The 23,011-nt window shown below is 42.4% G+C and overlaps 1 protein-coding gene across 1 annotated transcript; it reads left to right on the forward strand.

Moving 5' to 3' along the window:
* The first annotated feature begins 544 nt into the window (after window positions 1-544).
* si:dkey-23o4.6 (retinol dehydrogenase 12) lies at window positions 545-4,733 on the forward strand. The gene is made up of 7 exons (XM_061232616.1): window positions 545-578; window positions 1,906-2,040; window positions 2,127-2,318; window positions 2,731-2,892; window positions 3,065-3,184; window positions 3,838-4,042; window positions 4,628-4,733. Exons 2-7 carry the CDS (start codon window positions 2,028-2,030, stop codon window positions 4,731-4,733), a joined length of 798 nt encoding a protein of 265 aa, XP_061088600.1. The 5' UTR covers window positions 545-578; window positions 1,906-2,027.
* The last annotated feature ends 18,278 nt before the right edge of the window (window positions 4,734-23,011 follow it).

The following is a 23,011-nucleotide window of genomic DNA, read 5'->3' on the forward strand; positions in this document are numbered from 1 at the left end:
ATTGCTATGTGTCGTGGGATCAAATAGGCCAAATATGAATCATTTATAGGTGACCTGCACATTAATATGTCCAGTGTTAATTCAACTAGGTCCAAATGAGTCCTGTAGGGACTACATGTACTCTGTGAGAGTTGATTTAACCCTGAATATTTGATATATATTCTACATTTTCACTGACACACGTCCCGTGAATATTAGCCTTTCGTTGATGAAAATGACACATGCTTACATTGCATAGATAAAGAAACCCCTTTCCATTCCACGAACCGTTTTAGACTACTGTTCGTCAACAGCGCTACATTGTTCTTTACGCGCGGAAGAGAGAGCGTAATCACTCCGTAAGCTGAAGAGAGACGTTAATCTTTTATTTTAAGTTGCTTAGACGAAATCTATTCTTAGCCAAGTCCATAGCATTACGGCATCCTCAGCAAAACTCCATTGTAACTCGGCGAGAGCTCGGTTAATCGAAAACAGTTTTCCTATGTTTTGACAGCTCTGGGCGGCGGGTACGATGTGGGGAGCAGTTCATTATTCCGCGGTTGCCAAGTATGGCGCTTTAACTGCAGTTACAGTCCTCAGTAAGTCACGGCCTTTGTATTGTTTTCATACTGCGTTCAGCAATGGTTTGCAACTAGGCTAGATGTATCGAATGTTAGTTTCAGTTACATGCAGCCTATACATCGGCTATAGGTAGTCGGCTTAAAACAAGGACTGTGTTCCATGGATGGATTTTGTAGAATATAGTGGCATACATAATCAAGCTGTATAATTATGCTAGTTCAGTTGTTCTTTAAAAGCAAACAATGACGGTACAACTTCATCAGCCGCACATGGCTACCTACCTGAATGATTAATTAATGAATTAATTCATTCATTTTTGTGTTGAGTAAACAAATGTATTAATTTTGTCTTATGAATCTCACAAGAATAAGTTAAGAGAGATGTGGGTACAGTACATTCAGTCTCACTACATGATTTTCATTATAATAAGCTCTAAGTTTTATTTTGCTTTTGTATACAGATGGATCGGTGCAATTATCTGTAATAGTTCATCTTTTTTTGTTCAAATCATAAAAAAGAAAATGAATTAATGGGATCAATTGGTTATATTGCACTGTGTATTGGTGCAAGTTCACAGTTCATTGTTGCAAATTCAAATCCTTAAATAAGGACAATATGAGGCCATGAATGCTTGTACATAATAAATTATGCTTTACTTTTAGACACTATGTTATTCAATTATCTTGCAAAGTGGCAATCTGACAGCGCACCCATATTTAGCCATGTAGCTGTTTGCATTCTATAAAAACTGGAAAAATGAAATTTCTGCTGTATAATTAGATGAGCATAGATAACCTTTAGGTGTAGATCTCTGGAATGTTTTTGAAGGTGGGGGAGAAAAACCAATGTGATCACATGGAAACAGTGCACCAGTGCAATTATCTTGAAAGGCCATTTGTGCACAGTGGAACAATGTATTGAACCACCTACACCATGAGCAGCTCATTGTCTTTTTTTAAAACCAGGTCCTGAAGGCTTTCATTTGCGTCTGTAAAAATGTGAAAACATTGAGACTCACACACTTGCTGTAATGTTCCAAAATCAACATTTTACAATAGGCCAATTTGTGTCAACCTATAGTTTGGTGGGCTACATTTTTTAAACAGGCAAATGAGCAGTATTCACTTCTTGTTCTGATGAAGGCTTGGTATAGCAGAAACATCAACTCAACTGTTAGATCCAAAATTTAGATACTCCAAAATTTAGATTAGTATTACAAGAAATGTGCAAGTTTCATTGCTTTCACAATTCCAAGGCTAATCCTTTTGACACTGCACCTTGTGCTATTTTGCTGGTGTGCGTGTGTCTCTACGGCCATTTAATTCGCTTATTTTACTCATCCAGGCATATTTCTGCTGAGGAAGTGGATTGCGGGTGGGGTCTGCTGCAGCCAAACCCGCCTGTATGGGAAGATAGTGTTAATTACTGGTGCCAATACTGGTATTGGGAAGGAGACAGCAAAAGACATGGCCCTTAGAGGTGAGGTGTGAAATGTTCCATAAAGTTGTAATACCCTATAATACTTACAGCAAGACCCTACTTAGGGAGATATCTACGTGTTTTAGGTGCACGGGTGGTAATGGCATGTCGGGACCTGACCCGGGGAGAGAAGGCCGCGGCTGAGATACGACGGTCAACCCGGAATGGGAACGTTGTGGTGCGGCACTTAGACTTGGCCTCCCTGTACTCTGTCAGGCAGTTTGCCAAGGAATACATTGCCACCGAGGACCGGCTGGACATACTTATCAACAATGCTGGTGAGGCTGTGTTATGAAGATGCATGGATGCGAGTATGTGAAGGATAGTTTGGCATCCGTCATTTGGCAGTGCCAGAGGTACCCCCAATTTAGGTGCGTCTTTACCCGTAATTGTTATACATTTCTTGAGCGATTGAATTAAATGTTGGTTTTCAATGAGAATATTTAGACTGTTGCACAGTAACCTCCAAATAATCACGATTGCTGATCATGAGCCTATTTGTTTTCTATACTTATCAAACAGTATTTATATGGAAGTATAATTTCAAATGTGCAATGAATTTAAAACCAACATACTACTTATATTTAACATATCTGATCTGCTATCAGTGGAAGGAAGGGAAGGGCAGCCTTTCTTAAATTTATGGTTTAAAATGTTTTGAAAAGATTGTATAACTTGTGTCTCCCACAGGTGTTATGATGTGCCCCAAATGGCTGACAGAGGATGGCTTTGAGACACAACTAGCTGTCAATCACCTGGGGCATTTTCTGTTGACCAATCTCCTCCTGCCAAAAATAAAGCTCTCAGCTCCCAGTCGTGTTGTGAATGTGTCCAGCATAGCGCACAGGGGCGGTAAGTCTCTCCCTTCTCACAAGCCACCTTACTTGCACTTTAAGTACTGAGTTATGGTTTTTTGTCATTCATCTTGATATTGAGCTTCATCCATTTGGTGAGAGGAAGAGCTAAGAAGTGGCATAACCTTTGGCTATGAATGTGCCTGTGATCTGTTCATATCTTGCCACAGGAAAGATCCACTTTGATGATCTTAGCTTTGAAAAGACACCATACAGCGCAGTGGCTAGCTACCGGCAGAGTAAGCTGGCCAATGTGCTTTTCTCCAGGGAACTGGCACGGCGGTTGAAAGGTGTGTGGCTTTATCATTTTATTCTCCTCACGCTAATAATGAATGAACTGAATTACTGAATTTGATAATATATTATCTTCTTAAGGACTTTAGTCTTGTGATCTGTACAAAACCATGAATCAGCATAAACACATGGCTATAAAAAATGCACAGTGCTAGCATTTTATATAAAATGAACAGAAACATTCAGAGATTTGTTCAAACTAAAACAAAATCTGGACACTGGATAAACGTTTATACTGGAGGAAAATGTATGATACCTTTTGCAAAAAGGACTATAACCAAACATGAAGGTTTCTTGCCTCCCAGGTTTCAGCAATGAAACATTTACCTGAAAGCACACTAAGTGTATTTCTTGCCTTTTATCAGTGGTGACGTAAACAAACCCATAGGATGTAGACACCTTGTATGAGCTGTTTGCAGTTGGGGTTTACGGGAACACTTGTGCACAATGGTATATCGATGGACAATACAAGACATCCATAAAGGGTGACCCGGTGTGGCCACAAACTTAAAATGCTGACATTAAAAGTGATGACATTGAGAAAGAGGAGACCTCCCGTTCGGGCAAAGCCCTGACCGCTTCCCTCATGAGCATCGGCGAACAGAGGGAAGCGCAGGTGTGGTGGCTGAAGCTCGATGCTGTTCCTCAGGCACGGGGGTCACGTCATACAGCCTGCACCCTGGGGTGATCCGCACCGAGCTGAGCCGACACGTGGAGACGTGGTTCCCCCTGCTGAAGGCACTGCTCACCGCTCCCTCCATCCTCCTGATGAAGACCGCCAGAGAGGGCGCCCAGACCTCCATTTACTGCGCCGTGACTGAGGGACTGGAGGACAGGTCAGGGTGCTACTTCAGGTACGTCAGCGGGGCCACCAAATCTTTTGAGTGCGCCACCAGATGAAAAAGTTAGACTGGAGCCCTGCCACATTTTTTATATCATCAGAAAATTAAGTTTGTTCACTGATTAAATTGTTTATAATACTTATTATTATTAATAATATTATTTATATTGTTTACCTGTGTTTATCTATGTTTTATATACTGTATGTTTATAATGCTTGTAATTATTTATCTATTTCAAATATAATTAATTATTGATTATTGATAGAATAGATCGGAATTTCATACATTTATGTAGTTTAATGGCAGGCATGGTGACAAACTGAGCTAGACTACAAAACGATATATTCCACTGTCAGATTAATCAAATGGGCCCAAGTCCTTATCTTTGTTGTAGCCTTAGCACTTGAAATTGTACTTCCCTCTAGGGTCTTTCAGCACGCGTTCAGCTTCTGCCCAATGCCAAGAATGTAGTAACAATCACTCAGCACTACCTGACTGAATCCTCGTATTGTCCAGGTGTGCTGTCGGACAGTTTGCAGTGAAGGGCTTGTGTTGGTGCGTAGTGTGTGACGTGGGCCCTGGGTCTCTGTGTCTCAGTGACTGCGCTGTGAAGGAGCCTGCTGCTGAGGGGAGAGATGACCTGGCAGCCCTGAGGCTGTGGGAGGTCAGCTCACGACTGGTGGGCCACACAGAAGAGCACTGACCGACTCTGCCTTCCTAAAGCCTTGCACAGAATACCAGGCTCTGCTCTTGGCACAGCTTCACTCTTCGCTCTGCTCTGGCTGCTGAGGCCCTGCTACTACTTACCTTTACATAATTACACATAATTGACACATTTATTCTGTCTAATCCACTGAGCTGTAGCATGGATATGCAATCTAGTTCACCACCTTTAGTATGTGTGGCACATGAATATGAGTACACATTGAATGCCATACCACAAGAAATATGTGGAAGTAGTTTAACAAGTATTGCAATTGCGCAATTTTGCACCTTTCTGGAGACTCAAGGTGATGTACAGTGATCCACAGATCTAACAGGTCCAACAGCATGCCATGTTTATCGGAATGTGATTATAGTCAGATATAAGCCTGTGACAATTTCACATCCACTGCAGGAAAACATCATGAAATTCTCATTTTCATTTGCTATTAAGTCACAATCACTGTCAGCGGAATTTGTTCTTCTGATCTATGTTAGCCATGCATAGCTTTTACCACTAGAGGGTGGAAGAGTCAAATGATTCAGTGCATCATTAACCCAGGGTCTCAAGAAGTGAGTCAGTGTGTTGCGACTGAGTAGATATAAGATTGTATCCTGTTGTCTAAAAATGCCCTGTATCCAAAATGCAAATCAATATTTAGTAGATGGATTGTACTGGAATCTTATATTCACTGTGTCCCCTAAATCACTTAAACAAAGGGGATCTACTGATGGTCATGAAAAGAAACTCAACAATATGTGCCTGGCAGTGTTGAATAAATGGGAACGGCAAACAAGCAAATTTATTTTACTGGCTCCAAGAAAATGTGTGAAATTGAAGGTTAACATACAACAGACAGGTCTGTTATCACAATTACTGGACCACCTAATGTTTCTAAATTTGGTGCAACTCAAAACCAAAACTGAGAATTTAGTAAGAGTTTTTCAGAAGAGCAAACCAAAACCAAAATGTCCCCTTGAAAATCCTTTGGACCCCCATCCCTCTTGAATAATCTCTGCAATGAACAACAGTGCAGAACACTGTGGCCTGTCTACTATATATCCGATTAGTCTAGCTCTTCAGAGCTGGATTCACAGTTCTGTCACACATAAATTGCCTGGTTATTATGTTAAGAGTTTATGACCACTTTTATGTTCGGGGTCAAATTGACCCCAACAGTTTAAATAAACGCAAGATTATGCAAAATAAATCTTCTTATTGTCTCCCAAATTACTAGCCTTTTATCCATAAATATGAAAAATCTGTTAGAAACACCTCAGGTACAGGAAGTGAAAGTAAGTGCCACCAGAATCATCCACAAAGAAATCTGAGATAAAAATAGAAATGGTTGTATATTTTGTGACATTTTATACAGTTACAGAGTCAACATAAGCCGGTTGGTAAAGGACTTCTGAAAACGTAGCATAATATTTATTGCATGTTTACTATTTAATCCCACTGAAATAGAACATAAAAATTACAGTATCAAGATTAACTGGTTTTTAAGAGATGTCAAAGAATGGGGTCAAATTGACCCCAAACAATACAATGGTTAATTCATTTTGATCAGTCATATCTAAAAACGTTTTATTAAATGAATTGTGGAGTGCCATTTTTAAATTTTGACAGTGAAAAATAAGAAAACTGGTCCCTTGCCTCAGATTAGTGGCTAATGGCTATTCAATTTCTGAGTGCCTCCTGTTTCGGAGAAATGAAGACCCTGACAACTTACCCAGCTTTTTAAGCCTAACGAAATGGCAGGTAAACCATGCACTTGCAGAGAAGCATTCCTATCGGATTTCAGAATGTCTCTGAATCCAAAAACTTTGTACCCACGATCTGTTTGTCTTGTGAAATCCAGCAGTCAATCCTATTAAGTCATTAAAGGTTTACACACAAAGGTTAGAAGGCACGTTTCCAACTTGGATCAGTGACGTCAAGTTACCAATAATAGTAATGTGTGAGCAAAACAATACTTTCTAAGCCCTGATAGGCAAACCTGTGGGTATCAGTAAACAGCAGTTTTCACCATTAGCACATTGAGGGGAAAAAGAGCATTGTTTAAAAAATATTTCAGTTATTTTATGTCTGCAACATATTTTTTTACTAGAAGAGACACAGAATAGACAATAAGCGATTGAATTTTAAACTGCTTGCTCATTGCATTAACATTGTAACCTATAAGAGTACTTGTAAACTTGAACTAAAATGTAATTTCTCATTGTTAAAAAAGATTTTCTGCATAAGATGGAATTTTAGTCCAAACATTGACCTAGCTATCAAATGGTAGATACTACTTGTTCAAATACATTTGACCATATGCATTGCTAAACACTTCACTGAACATTATTTCACCATAATGTTTGTTATTTCCCAGACTGATTTCTTACCAATGGCAACTCGAAATGTACACAGTAGGAATTAATTTGCAGAACTTAGCTGCAGGACGTAGCTCTGGTACCTATTACAGTCGCTAGTCAGGACTATCACATTGTTCCATTCAGTCCTGAGAAAATATAGCAAAAAGAAGACTCCATTAATTTACCATAGCTATCAGTTTTCTTGTTTGGTTTAATCACAATAACTGTGGTGGGCACCATCTTATGACAAGGTCAGCCAGTCACTTATAGTCTAATGAGATGAATCAAGTAAAGATTCAAGTGCAGTGGCAATCCTCAAGGACGATCCTCACCCTCCCACAACTATCTTTGGGGTAAGAATATATAAGGCACGGCTTCAATGTATGTGCCAGAGCTGAACAAGCTGTCATAGTAGGTGAGATAAAGCCAGGCAATGGCTGAGTCAGAGATGCAGCAGGAACTAGCCTGCCAGCATGACATCTACAACAGACAGCAGATCAGTGGCACCTTGCAGTGTAAAAAGATCAGTAGCACCTTGCAGTGTGAAACTATGTTTATACAGATTGTCCTTAGAGATCCCACCTCCAGCACACACACATACACACGTATTCATACACACTTCCTACTTTCAGAACCTAAGACAGCTCCCCGGTGCCAGCCCAGTCGACTCCTGGGTCACGCCCCTTTCACTGTCGATAGGTGTGCTATTCATTTTTAGATAATGCAGCCTGGCACAGCGGGACCATTGATCACAGGCATTAGGGAAGTAATGGCCCACTCTCCCATTTCTCTCTCTCTCTCTCTCTCTCTCTCTCTCTCTCTCCCCCCTGCTTTCTACCCTGACTCTCTTAAAAAAGTGCACAAGCCCCCAGACAGCCATCATGTTATGAGGGCAGGGTAAAGCAGGAAGAATGTAATTTATTATGCAACAGTATCATACAGTGGAACATAGGTTCTGTACTGTTATGTTTTTTTCTGCTTGTAAGTCAGTGCAGCAGACTAGCGTGTCAGTAGCGTGTCTCAACAATTGCATGAGCTTACATATGCAACCATGTACAATAAGTAATACTGTGCAAATACTGAATTAAACAATTAAAATGTACACGTATAACTTATTGGCAAATCCAGTTACGACTGGCTGCAGACTGACCTGGCTAAACCAGAGCAGATTTAATGAGTGGATGGGAGGGTGAGTAATTGCAGTGGGTTCAGATGATGAAACATTCATACAACACTAGGCATTAATACAGTACTGGCATGTAAAAACAAAGCAGCGAGTCACACATCACAGGCAGTTTGACAATTGGAATAGGAGTATATGCATATAACTGACTAACTAACTAGAGAGCAGAAAGCACAGAGCATATTCTGTTCTATCGGTAGGTAGTATGGACTGGACAGCAGGATCATGTTCACGTAAAAATACACTAAATTCAATTTAGTTTTTGTGCTAGGATGACCTTGAAATGCCAGCTGAAATACTGGCTAAAGCTTAGCAAAAGACACCAACTGCAGTTCTCACTAAAATAGTTCTGTATTGTTAGAATATACATTTATACCAGACAAACAGCAGTTAATTTGGTTGCACTGATTTAAAATTTGGGACAATTTACAATGTTTCTTAGTTTCAGCAGAGCTCATGGCAGTTAGATGAGTCAAACTCTGCTGTCTAATGGCGGTGTGAAGTTAACTTGTAGCTCCTTCCCCACCTCTGTTGGAGAAGAAGATTTAATTTCACCCTTAATAAGCCAAATAGGCCTTTGTGGGACCTAAATCAGTCAATGGTTAATATTACTCATGATTCAAGCATTTTAACGGCCATAAGCCTTGGAGATATTCCTTATCCGGGAAAGCTGAGTTTTAAGAGTGGGAACAAAGTGTCCAGTCTTTTTCAAAGATCAGAAAAAGGGTTCAGATGAAAGAATGTGTCCTTATGACTTACTGGACAGCAGAGTCCACTTGTGACGTACTTTACTGGATGCTGAAGAAAGAGCGCATAGAATAAGCTGTGGCTTGCTGTGAATACGGTTGGTCATCATGACTTCCCCTCACTATGCAGAGTAGACTACAGGGGCATCTGCTTTTCCCTCCCTCCGAACACTCCCTGATTGTGTAGGCTGTTGGGAAAGCTCTGTGGTTGGGGGTGGGGGGTTACTGGATGGGATGGGACGCCAGCCAAAACTAAGGAAGAATGGGTGAGCTTTGTCTCATGTCCATTAGAGACCTGTGAAGTTGGCTTCAAGGGCTGCAAATGACCCCCCCCCCCATTCCATACTCCCTGCATAACAGTGGAGGCTGACTGTCTGACGGCAGACCCTTCAGGGAATTTGAATAAGCATGCCCTACAGTAATCTGTATTATGCTCTCTACTCCTTTGTGGAATTCTGTCACAATAACATGATACAATACCTACAGTATATGTCATGCAAATGGCATTGCTATCATCTGGGAAAATAAGTACTATTTCTCATTTTCTCAAACACCCTGGACTTTGTGTCCTTCTTCACGAGCTTACAACTGTTCTCAAGGGGTATCAAATCCAGATCAGTATTGAATTAATACCTCAATCAAGGAAATTGGATTAGGCAAATCCAGCATACACAGTGGACCCCATAATCAAGACTGCAGAACAATGGATCAAGGGTCGCTAGCTCTGGCAAATGAAAGGTTTAGAAAGGTTTTTAACAGTTTTAGAATGTAATTGCGTTGTACTTTTTGCTTATCAGTGCTGGTTCAGTTCACTTCAAGTGCTGTGGAAAAACAGATTTGTCCTCAGAAATAGGCACAGTTATGCGCGTGATTTCCCATGGCGGTTGGTTCAGTTTTTAAGCTGTGTTTGAGCAAGGTATCATTGTTTACAGAAACATAGATGGAGGAGAGGAGAGCGATGTTACAGTCCTTTAACTCCCTTGAGTAGGCTGAGGAGTGAATAAAGACAGGACCGGGTCTAGGTCGGGGTTTCAGTATATTAACATATGGATTAGATTGTGACTCTTCCCTGCCTGGGTGTTTATCTGTCTATGGCTGCAAATGGCTGCATGTGGCCTTTATAACCAGGCCTAGATTCTTCCTTCCAGAGGATCAATGCACTTTTGAATTTTTAATGTGATAGTTGAAACACTGTGGTCCATTCCTGCAATGCACTCCAATACCACTGGAAGCACCACAGCAGCATGTGTACATGTAGTGGTGATTGAGACTTGTTGTCACTCTCTGACATCCCACCGAGGACTGAATCTCTTCAAGCCCATTTCTGTAAGGTCCAGTCCATCCATAATGAGAAGCCCCTTTCCCCTGGGGCTTTGTGCTGTCTGCACATAATTTATGAGTCCCGCTCCCCCTACACCAGGGCTGTTCAGGTCAAGGGGTGTCACTTAATGGGGACTGGTAAAAAATAGCCTGGAGGTGGGGCAGGGGGGCTGACCAGCAGTTCAATCACACAGGGATTGCTCTTCTCTCAGCGGGGACAGAGAAACAGCCCAGAGAAAAGTCAGAATATACTCTTAGCTGTTTATTTTAGCAAGATTTGCTCAGGAAGCACAGCAATTGTTGCAAGTGCTGGGGGACCCTGGGGAACTCATTCCCTGGCCCGTCTCTTTGGTGAACCAGATCTACTCCCTCATTTACACTATGGCTGCATTTGCATTTTGACTTTTCTCTGATTACAGTTCTGTGTCTGGCCACTATGTGAATTGGATTATCCTCCCTCACACAATCTGTGTTGAATAAGTAGAGGAGCAGAGCAGCATGAATATTCGTTTGCCAAATGTTTCTAAGCACACATGGTTTTTTGCTGACTCCAGATACACATACACAGACATACACACGCACACACACTCAATACCTGCTTATCCCTCTCATCCTATGTGTGCGTGTGTATGTGTGTGTGTGTGTGCGTGCATGCGTGTGTGTGTTTGTTTTTCTTTTCTTTTTTTTTGGTGAGGGTTCCCTGACATAAGTTCTCAGTTCAGACAGGGCAGCAGCTGGAGGTATCTGACAGCTGCTGGGAGGGAAGAGGGCCGACCTCTCACAACTGTAGCTGTCAAACTGACACACACCCACGCTCCCGCATACACATGCACACATACACTCAGTCACCACTTTATTAGGTAGACCTGTACACTAGCTTGCTAATGCAACTATTTCATCAGCCAATCATGTGGCAGCCACTAAATGCATAAAAGCATGCAGACTTGGGCCTGGTCAAAGCTGACAGGAAGGTGCCAGTAACGCAAATAACCATCTCAGAACACACAACACGCCAAACCTGTGAATAGGCTTAATAAGACTTCATTCTAAAAAATAAATACCAAATAAAGTACTCACTGAGGGTATATTTGTGTATTTGTCTTAACATCTAACACTCAACCAGACAAGAACTGGTCAGAACAAACAAACCCTATCCTTTACCTTCACTAAGTAAAGTATACCCACCATGTATATAGACTTTACTCATTATACACAGACAGCAGTCGTGGTCATTTATGCATGTTGTGTAAGTGTGAGGCTTTGCCTCCAGTTCCCCACAGGTTATCATTTTGTCACTGTGCTGCTCATCATCATAGGTGCCACCTACTGTATGAGGATCCACCAATCCTGCTTTTTATTCCAACGGGCCCCTTGTACTATTAAAACAAAACAAAAACAACCGCATTGAGTTACTGGATGGTGTGTAATCAGCTTAGCCGGTCTGAGTTCTGGCCTCAGCTGTAGTTGCCCTTTGTGTTTGGCCTTGAATGCATGTCCTCTATTCAGCTTGCTGGAAAAGGGACTTTTGTTCACATGCACACAGGATCCCTGCAGGTGTTGGGGAAACTTGAGTGAGAGACTGTGCTGGAGCTGGATATCACACCCACAGTGTCTCACTGGGTGAAAGAGACTGAGTGGCCCAGGTTCTGGAAGTATATACATTTTCTATGATGATCACTATGTATTGTTTATTGGGGCTATTCATTCCCTCTATCCCTGTCTCCCCCTCCCCATTTTATTTACTGTGGTCCTCTCTTTCTTTAATTTCTGCCCACTCATTCTTTACCCCCTGTTGTCACTATCCCTCCATATCTCTTGAAACTCCTTTTTCTCCTTTTTTCCTTCTCTCTGTTCCCAAATTTCCTCCTGCCATTCATTTCCCCCGCAGTCTCCCTCTCCCTGATGCACTCACTTCCCTGCTCTTCCTCTCCCACTGCACCACCACCACCACCACCCCAACCCAACAATGTCCAGTTGTTAGCACAGCGATTACAGCCTTGTGCGAGGAGCTTTGAGCACAGCCCATGGGCCAGGAGCCAGTGCCTGTGGAGGAATGCAGTGAAAACTGAAAGTCAATCTGGACCCCGTGACAGCTGCAAGTTTCACCCCACTGCCCCCCTCACCTCTCACCCCTCACCCCTCACTCCTCATTCCTCGAGCTCCCTCATGTGCGCCCAGCGCTGAAGCTGCAGCTCACATGGCACACTCGAGCAGGCATGGACACACGTGTTCACTACCAAATGTTGGACAGGCAGGGAGCAGAGCGGGGTGTGGACCTGGGACAGGTGAACATGCAGCACACGCACACCTGAGGTCAGCTCCAGGCTGCTTGTGGGGTGACACAATTTACATTACTGAGGGATTGTAACATTTCTATTTCCGAAGCACAGTTCAATTAGACACAGTTCAAGCTACAATGGAACTCTCAGACCAAAACAGAAACAGAGCCTGCCATGTGCACCCTTGCCTTTCCGAGTCCTGAAAGGTCCTTCAGTTTATTTTTTAATAATGTAGATACGTAGATATACTGCATATCAGATTGTCATACTGTTTATCAGAATAATTATTGGATAATACATTGTGCTTTATTTTTGCAGGTTGATTATATAGTATGAAATTTGCTGTAAGGAAGTACCTGAAAGCTTTTTGAGCTCTGGTGGGATGTTTATGTATGTTTCTGAGGTCTTGGTTTGACTGATGCATTTGCAGTGCACTGCTGATATCTGGTAATTACCTGGGTCATTGTCATAGTTCCCATTTGTGTAACTTCTCTTCCCGTGCAGAGCCAGACTTCTGCTGTTTCAGTCCTGTAGATCAGATGGCATCTTCAGCACTCACAGTTGGCTAGCCACCAACAAAGAGGCACCCGGCAAATTTAGCCTGACCGGTATCCTAGCCTTACCTTCCCCATCCCCGGTCTCATACACCAGACAGTGGGAAATTAATATTCCGAAAATGATTTAGAGAGACCAATGGACCGGGGGGAGAATCGGAGTGGTGCTCAGTATACCTGTGGGGTCGGGAGGAATTTCCTCTGCACATTACATGACCTGGGGGATTCTCATAAATGTCAACTTGCAATTGTCTGTCAATTTGTGAGAGGACAATACGCATTTCTGCCCACTTGTGGGTATCAGGGAGCAGATGCCAAATTCCGGGGCCTTCCGGGAGAGGTGGGATGTGTGATATTCTGTGGTTGAGCTTTAATCGTAGCATGTCACAGCAGTGCTGAGAGGCAGAGATGGTGCCTGGTGTGTAATTAAAGCTCTATTCCGACCACTGCTTATTGTTGTTTAGGATCATTTTACTGCTCAATGGTATGCAGGCTATTCTACGCAATCAGTCCTGCTACCGCTGCTAATGAGACCAAGAGTAGACAGCTGCCTAATTTCCCAGCAGGATGATGCCCCGCCCCTTCGCACAGCCTTGTTTACCAGAGCAGCCCTTTCCCGCGTGCAGGAGCAGAGCCACTCCCAGATATCAACGCCATCGACAGGCTCGCTGTTTGAACAGTGTTGCTCTACAACAGCCAGTGGCCCTGCAAGCTCCCAACAGCAGCATCAGTCAATTCCCTGTCTGTTCCCAGCATGCATCAGACACCAGGAAAAGGCATTCCATCATGCCATTGGCTTATGCTAATCAGGTCTGCGTGTCCTCATGACATGTGTTACATCACCTTTGGCGGGGAGCACTTACTGGGAGGGTAAAAAGCCAACTGGCTCCCTGCTTCCTCCATGTGGCTCTTTATGTAGTTATAAAATCATTTTCATTTACGCTATTGAGTTTTCATTACCTCGCAGGGGGCTTTATGGCAGTCTCTTAATGGCACCAGCATTCCACTTCAGCTGGTGAGGCCACATTAAACCAAATAGAAATGATCAGAGATTCACTGAAGCTATATTTATTCATGTGAAGTATTCATATGTGCAGAGAACCCCACCAAACACACATATGTACCTGCATGCATACACACACGTACACACACAGTCCAGTTGTCCCTGACTAAACTGTATCTCAGTGCTTCAGGGCGCTATTTGGCCACGGGCCACAGGAAGACATGACATCAATCCTGTATCATCTCTCAGTGAGGAGAGAGAGGAAGTATTGATACATTTTCAGAGTATGCTTCTCTGGCCCGGCTCTGATGGGCTCATCCCGCTTCCTCTGGGTTATGAAGAATAAGCACAGTTTAGCGCCCTGATCACACAGTGACAATGAGGGTGAATAATGCCTGCTCTCCATCATGTGGAGCTGCTTCATTTCTTCATTATTATCAGCGCTGATGCATATTTAATACCCTCCACTTTAAAACTCAGCCAGCACAGGGACATGAATGATCCTCTTTCCTCCAGTCAAATGGCGGGGGATGGGCTATCGCAACCATCGTCCCAGATCATGTGGGACACTGTTTGGGTGACAATGAGTATTTGATAGAAGTACTGCTGAAGTGTATGTATATTATACTAATTCATTTTTTTAAGGAGTATTCCATTTCGCAGGATCACTTATTGAAGGCACACAGGAAACTGTATGCTGTAGCATGCACACACAGTACATGTTCACATCAACCATCAGAATGGGGAAAAAATGTGATTTCGACTGTGGCATGATTGTTAGACGGGCTGGTTTGAGTATTTCTGTAACTGCTGATCTCCAGTGATTTTCACACACAACATTCTCTAGAATTAACTAGAAAAACTAAAAAAACATCCGGCAAACGGCATTTCGGCGGACGGAAACGTCTAGTAAGGTCAATGTATAAAGACCAGATTGGTCGAAGGTGATAGTAACGCAAATAATCACGCATTAAAACAGTGGTACGCGGAGGAATATCTCTGAACACACAACTAATAAAGTTCTCACTGAGTATAGATAATCCCATAGACTGTGCACCCAATTAGCACTGCCCTGCAGGGCTACTGACCACTGACCAGCGCAGAGACAGTATGTATTCCATAGCAGTTCACGGGGCACACACAGAACACTGGGACAGTGTTGTAGCCACAGCCACCCAGCAGCTCCAAGATCAGGGGCTTTTTCATTTTAATATCATTATATTGTAGTTATCATTTTTGGCATTCTTCATAGGTCAACCCAATCAATATATTCCTCATAATAAGAGAACGTGTCTATTGCTGATTGCTTCTGGATTCACCGGGCTCTCTAAATTTTAATGAGTAAGGCAATCTATTAATCAAAAGGCATTCTAGTGTTTAAAAGCCATTTGCAGCAGGGTAGGACTCTATATCTGTATTGGGGCTGAACTCTTGTGGCATAAAAGTCTCATTTGAGTGTCGCATTTTATTTTAGGGCCACTTTTATGTTACTACATTATATTTTTCGATTATACTTTTCTATTACGTGTAATCAATATGTAATTGACTTTTGGGTTTTTGGTGTTTTCCAGGCCTCTAAAGTGTGACATTAAACAAGCCACAATTAACCTCCACCTCACTTCAATTGTTATGTTTTAAGGGTACACTAATCTTTCTGAGGTTTATTTAGCCTTTGCCTATTACACATTTATTGAAAGTTGAAAGTCACAATGACATTGTGCTGTATTTGACTGAGACATGGGGAGAGAGAACATTGGTGGAGTGGGGATAGAGAAAGCACATTGATTTAAATAGTTTGATTGAGTTTCCCAACCCAGGGTCGCTGGAAGCCATTTCCAGTTGCAAGTAATGGTCTGGATTGAAAAATGTGTTTGTCTGTTACCCAGGCAAGGGTGACAAACACATGCAAGGCCTTGTGCTATTAAAGGAACAGACAGGAAAGGTCAATGCCATATAGACGCAATTGGCTGTGTCCTTAGGGAGGGTTTGCAGTGCTTCTCCCACAAACATGTGACATAAGCCAATCGTAGCCCATGCAAACTTTCATATGATGTAACATTCAGAAGTATAGGTTTCCTGAAGGGATGAATTCCATTGGTTCGATTCCTTTCCAAGTCATTCCAGAGCTGTACTCCACACTATTCTGCAATTAACAGCGAAGTATGTAACTGAATTTTACTAGGTATTGAGGTGATGCCAATGAGGGTCTAATTGTTTGCTGTTAGAATTGAATTACGATGTTTTGGGCCGTCAACTGTATATTTTGAAACCCAAATGTAAGGACTATAAACACTAAAACAGGATGAATCAACATGTCAGTGAGCCCTTTTCAATGATAGGAAGGGATTTACAATGGTCTTGTAACAAGGTTTTAACACAAAAATCTTACCAATTGTACCTTTAAGACTGGATCCCACGATGCCCATTGCCTGGTTGGTGCCAGCTCTGTGCATTTGCTGACAGGGCACAAAGGTGACACAAGTGATATCCTTTCAGGATGCATGAATAATGAACAAGACTATAATGGATGCTTCTACAATGAAAAAAAAACTGAATGGGACCTCAGGCCTGGTTTCAGAAGGAAACACACGGAGGTTCCACAAGTTCATATCATGTGATTTAATGCATTAAGAAGTTCAAACTTTAAACTTTAAAAGATAAAGATGGGGACCACAACCACAACCATACCACACCATACCTCAGTCCTAGCATTGTTAGATGAAAGGGATTTGTTTGTTTGAGGTTTAACAGACTGATCTTTGGGGATCAGCTTGCTCATCTCAAAAGGCCCTGGGACCTAGGATTAGATTACTGCCTCACCAGACTGACCCCTACATCCAACGGCCAGGAGCATCCTGGGGGGAAGCTAACAAGAGAAAACCTTTGACCATAAAATGTAGTCAATTTGATACCAAGAATTGACACTGAGACAATAGGGAAATCAGTTCTCTTTTTAATGAGCACTGCTTTATAACAAACTGACATTTATGTCAAAATGACATATTGGTGAGACAACATGCAGGGTGCCAGTTCACACCCGAATATTTATTAAAAAGCAAGGAAAGGTTTGTTTTGTTTGTCTGACATTTATTTGAATTCAGAGGATGATTTGGAATATGCCGTTTCAGTTCCATATTCAGGTTCTCAGCAAAATCTCAAGAAGACCTTCAAAGGGCATACTTTGTTCTTGAGCCTCTATATATGTATGTTTGTGGTGTTCTTCACTGAAATGTTAAATAAAGGTATAAGGGGGAAAGGACTGGCTTAGATATAAGCTGGATGAAACAACAGAATGTGGGATCATATATCCTCAGTGCTCTTGTGCATTGTCTGTGGCTCAGCATTGCCACAAGGCTGGTCATGGCAGAACATGCAGAGGAACTCAGAACAAGCAGAGCATCTCCCGCGAAGGCCTGCTCTATTATTGATGGAAGTCCAGTGTAGGATGACAGGGTTAGCATTACTGCTCTAGGCCCTGGGGTCTACATGCTCTTTGCGGTTCCCCAGCCCCAACAGTGTGTGGAGTACGCTGAGCAAATGCTAAAAGTGAGAAACAAGCTTTCTTAATACCACTCAGTCCACACATCATCTCCTGCACTACAAGTGTTGATAGTATCTCTGTAGACCTGACACAAGTGTCTTGATCCACTGTGTACTGTACTGGGAGTCAGTATCTCCAGCTCCAACAGGCAGTATCACCACTGTTCCATCTGCATCTACACTGATCTCCACTGATCTGTCTCCTTTCTTCAGTGTACTGTAATGTACTGCTCTTGCTGGTTTCCTGTACACGTGCGTACAGTGTGTGATGCTGTATCGACTCAGTGCAAGCTCAGTTCTCTAAAACCCTGGGGGCTTGACTTTGAATGATAAGCACGGCTTATCATATATGTTATATGTTCCTTTTCCAGGCAAGTCTATTTTTGTTTTTTCATGTGTTTACATTCTGGACTTGCAGTGGGGGCATGCAACATATCTTAGTGTTTGAGTAACAATGGATGATTCAATGATGCTGGTTATTAGTCACTGAAGAAAGAGCTTATGAATAATCATCGTCAAATATTCACAGGCAAGCTTAATGCCAGAACTGTCAGAGATGATCTCAATTAGTCCCTCCCAGTCTTCGCACATCTTTGCTTTGTGTTGCCTCTGTGTCTTGTTAGCAGCTATTTTCACAGCAGTTGTCAGGTCTGTTAGGTGTCTGGTGTTCATGCACTGGTGCTTGTAATAGTGGGGACTGTGCCATTACTGTGCACAGATGGGAGTCTCTGTTGGGCTGTCTATCATTCCCTTCCAATATGATTTTGTTGTAGAGAACTGTGAAGCTGTGAACAAGTCCAGTGGTCTGGGCGCACATTTACATGAGTTCTAGTAATGCAACGACAGCATGAATCTTGTATCATAATCAGAATCTAGGTAAGTTTATTATACAGATACCAGTTACCAGACAGTTGCAATTATCAGATACCATCCATCCATCCATCCATTATCTGAACCCGCTTATCCTGATCAGGGTCGCAGGGGGGGCTGGAGCCTATCCCAGCATACATTGGGCGAAAGGCAGGAATACACCCTGGACAGGTCGCCAGTCCATCACAGGGCACACGCACCATTCACTCACACACTCATGCCTACGGGCAATTTAGACTCTCCAATCGGCCTAACGTGCATGTCTTTGGACTGTGGGAGGAAACCGGAGTACCCGGAGGAAACCCACGCAGACACGGGGAGAACATGCAAACTCCGCACAGAGAGGCCCCGGCCGACGGGGATTCGAACCCAGGACCTCCTTGCTGTGAGGCGGCAGTGCTACCCACTGCACCATCCGTGCCGCCCATTATCAGATACCAATAGAATAAATTTAGAATAGTTTATTTAATTGTCATTACAGTGGTATGCAGAAGAACATCTCTGAACACAATATGCCAAACCTGTAAGTGGATACGCAAAAGCAGCAGAAGACATAATAATTTTAAAAATATATGTCTAATAAATACCTAATAAAGTGCTCACTGGGTCTATGTGTGTATACATACATAAACATGTACATATCTATGTATGTCCACAAACAAGCACAGAGTGTAAATACATAAAAACAGAGTAAACAGTATATATGGGGGCGACATGGCTCAGGCAGTAAGAGCAGTCGTCTGGCAGTCGGAGGGTTGCCGGTTCGATCCGCCAATCGCCATCGGTGTGTGAGTGTGTGTATGAATGGGTGAATGGAGAAGCATCAATTGTACAGCGCTTTGGATAAAGGCGCTATATAAATGCCTGCCATTTACCATTTATATAACTTGGACAATTTGGATAATTGAGTTTATATCATCACTGTCTAGCATTATGTTATTTTGAATGGCATTACATAAAGATGCACATGTTTGATAGGGGTGTGTTTTGTGTTCATTGGTGTGATTTCAAGGTCATCATCCTGAAAAGCAGCTCACATGTCCCCTCACTCTCTCAGAAGAAGAGGTTCCTATGGAGTTACATGAAAAGAATGTTGCATAACATCAAATAAACAGCCAGCACCAGATGGAGACATAACCTCTCTCTCTGTACAGTCTCAATTACATGTTATATTGAATTCCCAGAGTGCAGAAGAGCAAAGCAAACAAATATCTCTTATCTAGGAGGTAAGGAAATAGGACGGTGAGTGCTGCTATTAATGTGTCTTAATTCAATTTTACATGGATGTCTCAAGGAAATGTGAACATTTTCCATACAGGTAATGATTTGAAATGGTCAATTCAAATCATTAGGCCACATAGGTGAAGTATCATTGAAGAATAAACCTCATAAGTACTGTGCTCAATGGCGGCAGAATGCTCCTCAGTAATTTGGCTTTTATGGAGTGATGGCTCATTGTGCGTGGAGCATCCTCTTTATCTGTCTGAAAAGACAGCCACATAACCAAGGGGAACTGTTCATTGTACACCCTCTCTAATCCAGAGGCACATGCACAATCTGGATAGGGCCATTAATGCATTTTTGAGTATTTCCCATTCTCTCCTGGATTAGTGTCCTGGGTCCTCCGTCAATGCCCATGAGGTAATTCGTGCTAATGCCCCCAGTAATCCCACAGTGTCCCCCCCTTTAGCTGGTCTGATCTCCATCAACCAGCGGTGGTTCCTTGACTCTCATCAGAGGGCTGGATGGCTGGCAGGAGAGATCAGTGCTCTGGAGTCAGTCACCTCCATTAGGACTTCCAGGGGCGAGCAAAGACAGAAGTATTTAGTCTTCAGATAGCCCGGCCATGTAGAGGCAGGAGAAAAGAAACACATGCCTGTAATGGTGCCTGAGTGAGATAAGCAGACAGGAGAGAAGTTGCAGTGGGGATACTAAAGCAATAAGGCATGGGAGGGGGTGCCTTTTCAAAAACACAGCTGCAGTTCACTGAGTGTACCAGTGCCAGTCGGCCTCGGTCATTTTATTTCCAAAAACTATTTTACAGGTGTTATATACCATTGTTATGTTTAACTCTTCTAGATAACCGATAGCATGCAGTGTACAAAATCATGTCTTCAAACTATCTAGGAACAATCTAATCCATGAGGCAACTTGTCAAATGAATGTGTTTATGGCCAGCTGGATATATTCTGTTTACTTTTTACACCACTTTCAGGTCAGTCTGCAGGCCACTGAGAGAAGATATTCCAGGATATTCCATGTTTTAAAGGTTGTTGCAAACCAGTATTTTGTGTACACTAAAGATAAAGAGGCTTTCTGTAATTATTTCAGTGATTCCCCATAACAGATAAGGAGGGATAACTTAAGATGTTCCTGTTCTTTTGAATATGAGAGATGTTTGTATTATGAAATAACTTTGTCAAAGATCACTTGGATCTGAACCATGCAACCTGAGCAGTTTTCTTATGTGGGCCAGGTGTGAGTGAAACTTGGTGGCCTGTATATTTTATGGGATCAATATGATCTGGGAGCCGAAGGCAAAAAAAAAAAACAGGGTTTACTTTCAGCATATCAGGCTGCTGAATTCCAGGAGCATGTCCGTAAAACTGCAGGATTTGAAGGACTGAAGTCAGAAAGACTGACTGAAATCCTGTGACATTTTCTCTGTGTTTCTTCCAGCCCAAAACAAACATGAGTCTCTGCAGTAATGCGGTGCAGAGCTGCCAGCTGCACATTTGTATGACCCCCCCCCCCCCCCCCCCCCCCCCAACCACCCTCACATCTCCCTGGAGCTGATCAGCAAGCCCAGACTAGCCAGAGATGGTATTACAATGAATGTTTCATTGGCGAGTGTAAAATGATAGTGTAACCGTCGGTTACGGCACTCCAGAGCAGCGATCAACATACATGGGAGGGAATCAGAGGCCGATGGAATGCTTGGAATTCTGTCAGCAGTAATAGAATTGTTCCCTCTAGGAATATATTGCAAATGTAAATTCCAAAGGAATATGATGTAGATGTAGGCCTAATATATAATTTATATACTGTATTAAATTAGGAAAAAGACCAAGCTTTTCTTCACTTGCACTCACAAAACCAAATTGGATGTATATGTGATAGCATGTGGGAATATTTTATAAAATGTACACTGCTATTTACATGTATGTACTACAATCACTGAGAACTTTATTATGTAGACCTGTACAGCTTGTACAGCTTGCAAATACTTAATCAGGCAATCATATGGCAAGACCAATAAGTTAATGAAAAATAAGTTTAATAAATACCTAATAAAGTGTTCACTGAGTGTATATTGGGCATCGCAGTCAGTCATTCTGACAGAGAGTGGATTTCATGGAAACCATTTCCTGATAAGGGCTAACAAGATTGATGTGGCTCCTACAGAACACATGACTGTGCTTCTTATTTAAGGTGTTTGAAAACAGCTTTTATTTCTTCAGGTGAATGAAAGGGTAAAATGGCTCCAGCACTAAATATTACCGGAGGACCTTTCATAACTTAATCTCTTTGTTCAAAACATAATTACTCAAATTAGCCTACAAGCTTTGACTTTACACTAATTAAATTAATCAGCACCATGCAGTACAATTTTGTACTTTTTTTTTCGGAAACAGCACAGCCCATTTGGACATAATGTGATTTAGTACACAAAAAGACAAAAATGCTGTGCAGTAAACACAGTTGGGAAGATTAGTAATATTCACAGAAAGTGTGTGTACCTGTGTTTGTTTGTGTATTTGCATGCATGCATTTATGTGAGTGCCTGTGGGTAGGTATGTGTGTTCCTTCATGGACCTGTTGAAAGGACCATTTAATGTCTTTTACAAACATAAATATTGTAAAATGACAAAAAACGTACCATTTCATTTGTCATTTGACATTGTTATTCAATGTGTTGTATCTTTCTAACCATGATCAGGTCAAACGATTAAAAAAGAGTAGTGTCATTCTGACTCATTAACAGCCATGGAGAGAGTGCTTGAATGTGTTTCACAATCTGAAGCAGCCATTTCAGGCTGAAAAGGAAAGAGTGAGACACTGTGTCACATGCTATTCCTAAGTCTCATACAATGTTGCAATGTGGCTTCTGTTCATTTCCACATATGGTTTCCTGGATGATGTGATGGCAGCAGCATAGACAGGCTGTAGAGGTCAGGGGTGGCATGGGGAGGTTAGGGGTGACATGGGGCAGGATGTAGAGGTTAGGGGTGACATGGGGCAGGATGTAGAGGTTAGGGGTGACATGGGGCAGGCTGTAGAGGTTAGGGGTGACATGGGGCAGGCTGTAGAGGTTAGGGGTGACATGGGGCAGGATGTAGAGGTTAGGGGTGACATGGGGCCGGATGTAGAGGTTAGGGGTGACATGGGGCAGGCAGTAGAGGTTAGGGGTGACATGGGGAGG

The sequence above is a fragment of the Conger conger genome, chromosome 1 (assembly GCF_963514075.1).
Source record: "Conger conger chromosome 1, fConCon1.1, whole genome shotgun sequence".
NCBI classification, from domain to species: domain Eukaryota; kingdom Metazoa; phylum Chordata; class Actinopteri; order Anguilliformes; family Congridae; genus Conger; species Conger conger.

Excerpts from the sequence above, each read along its gene's own strand:
- si:dkey-23o4.6 (XM_061232616.1), top strand. Across the intron at positions 2,319-2,730 it reads CATACTTATCAACAATGCTG|GTGTTATGATGTGCCCCAAA; the intron begins GTGAGGCTGTGT and ends TGTCTCCCACAG. Across the intron at positions 2,893-3,064 it reads CAGCATAGCGCACAGGGGCG|GAAAGATCCACTTTGATGAT; the intron begins GTAAGTCTCTCC and ends ATCTTGCCACAG.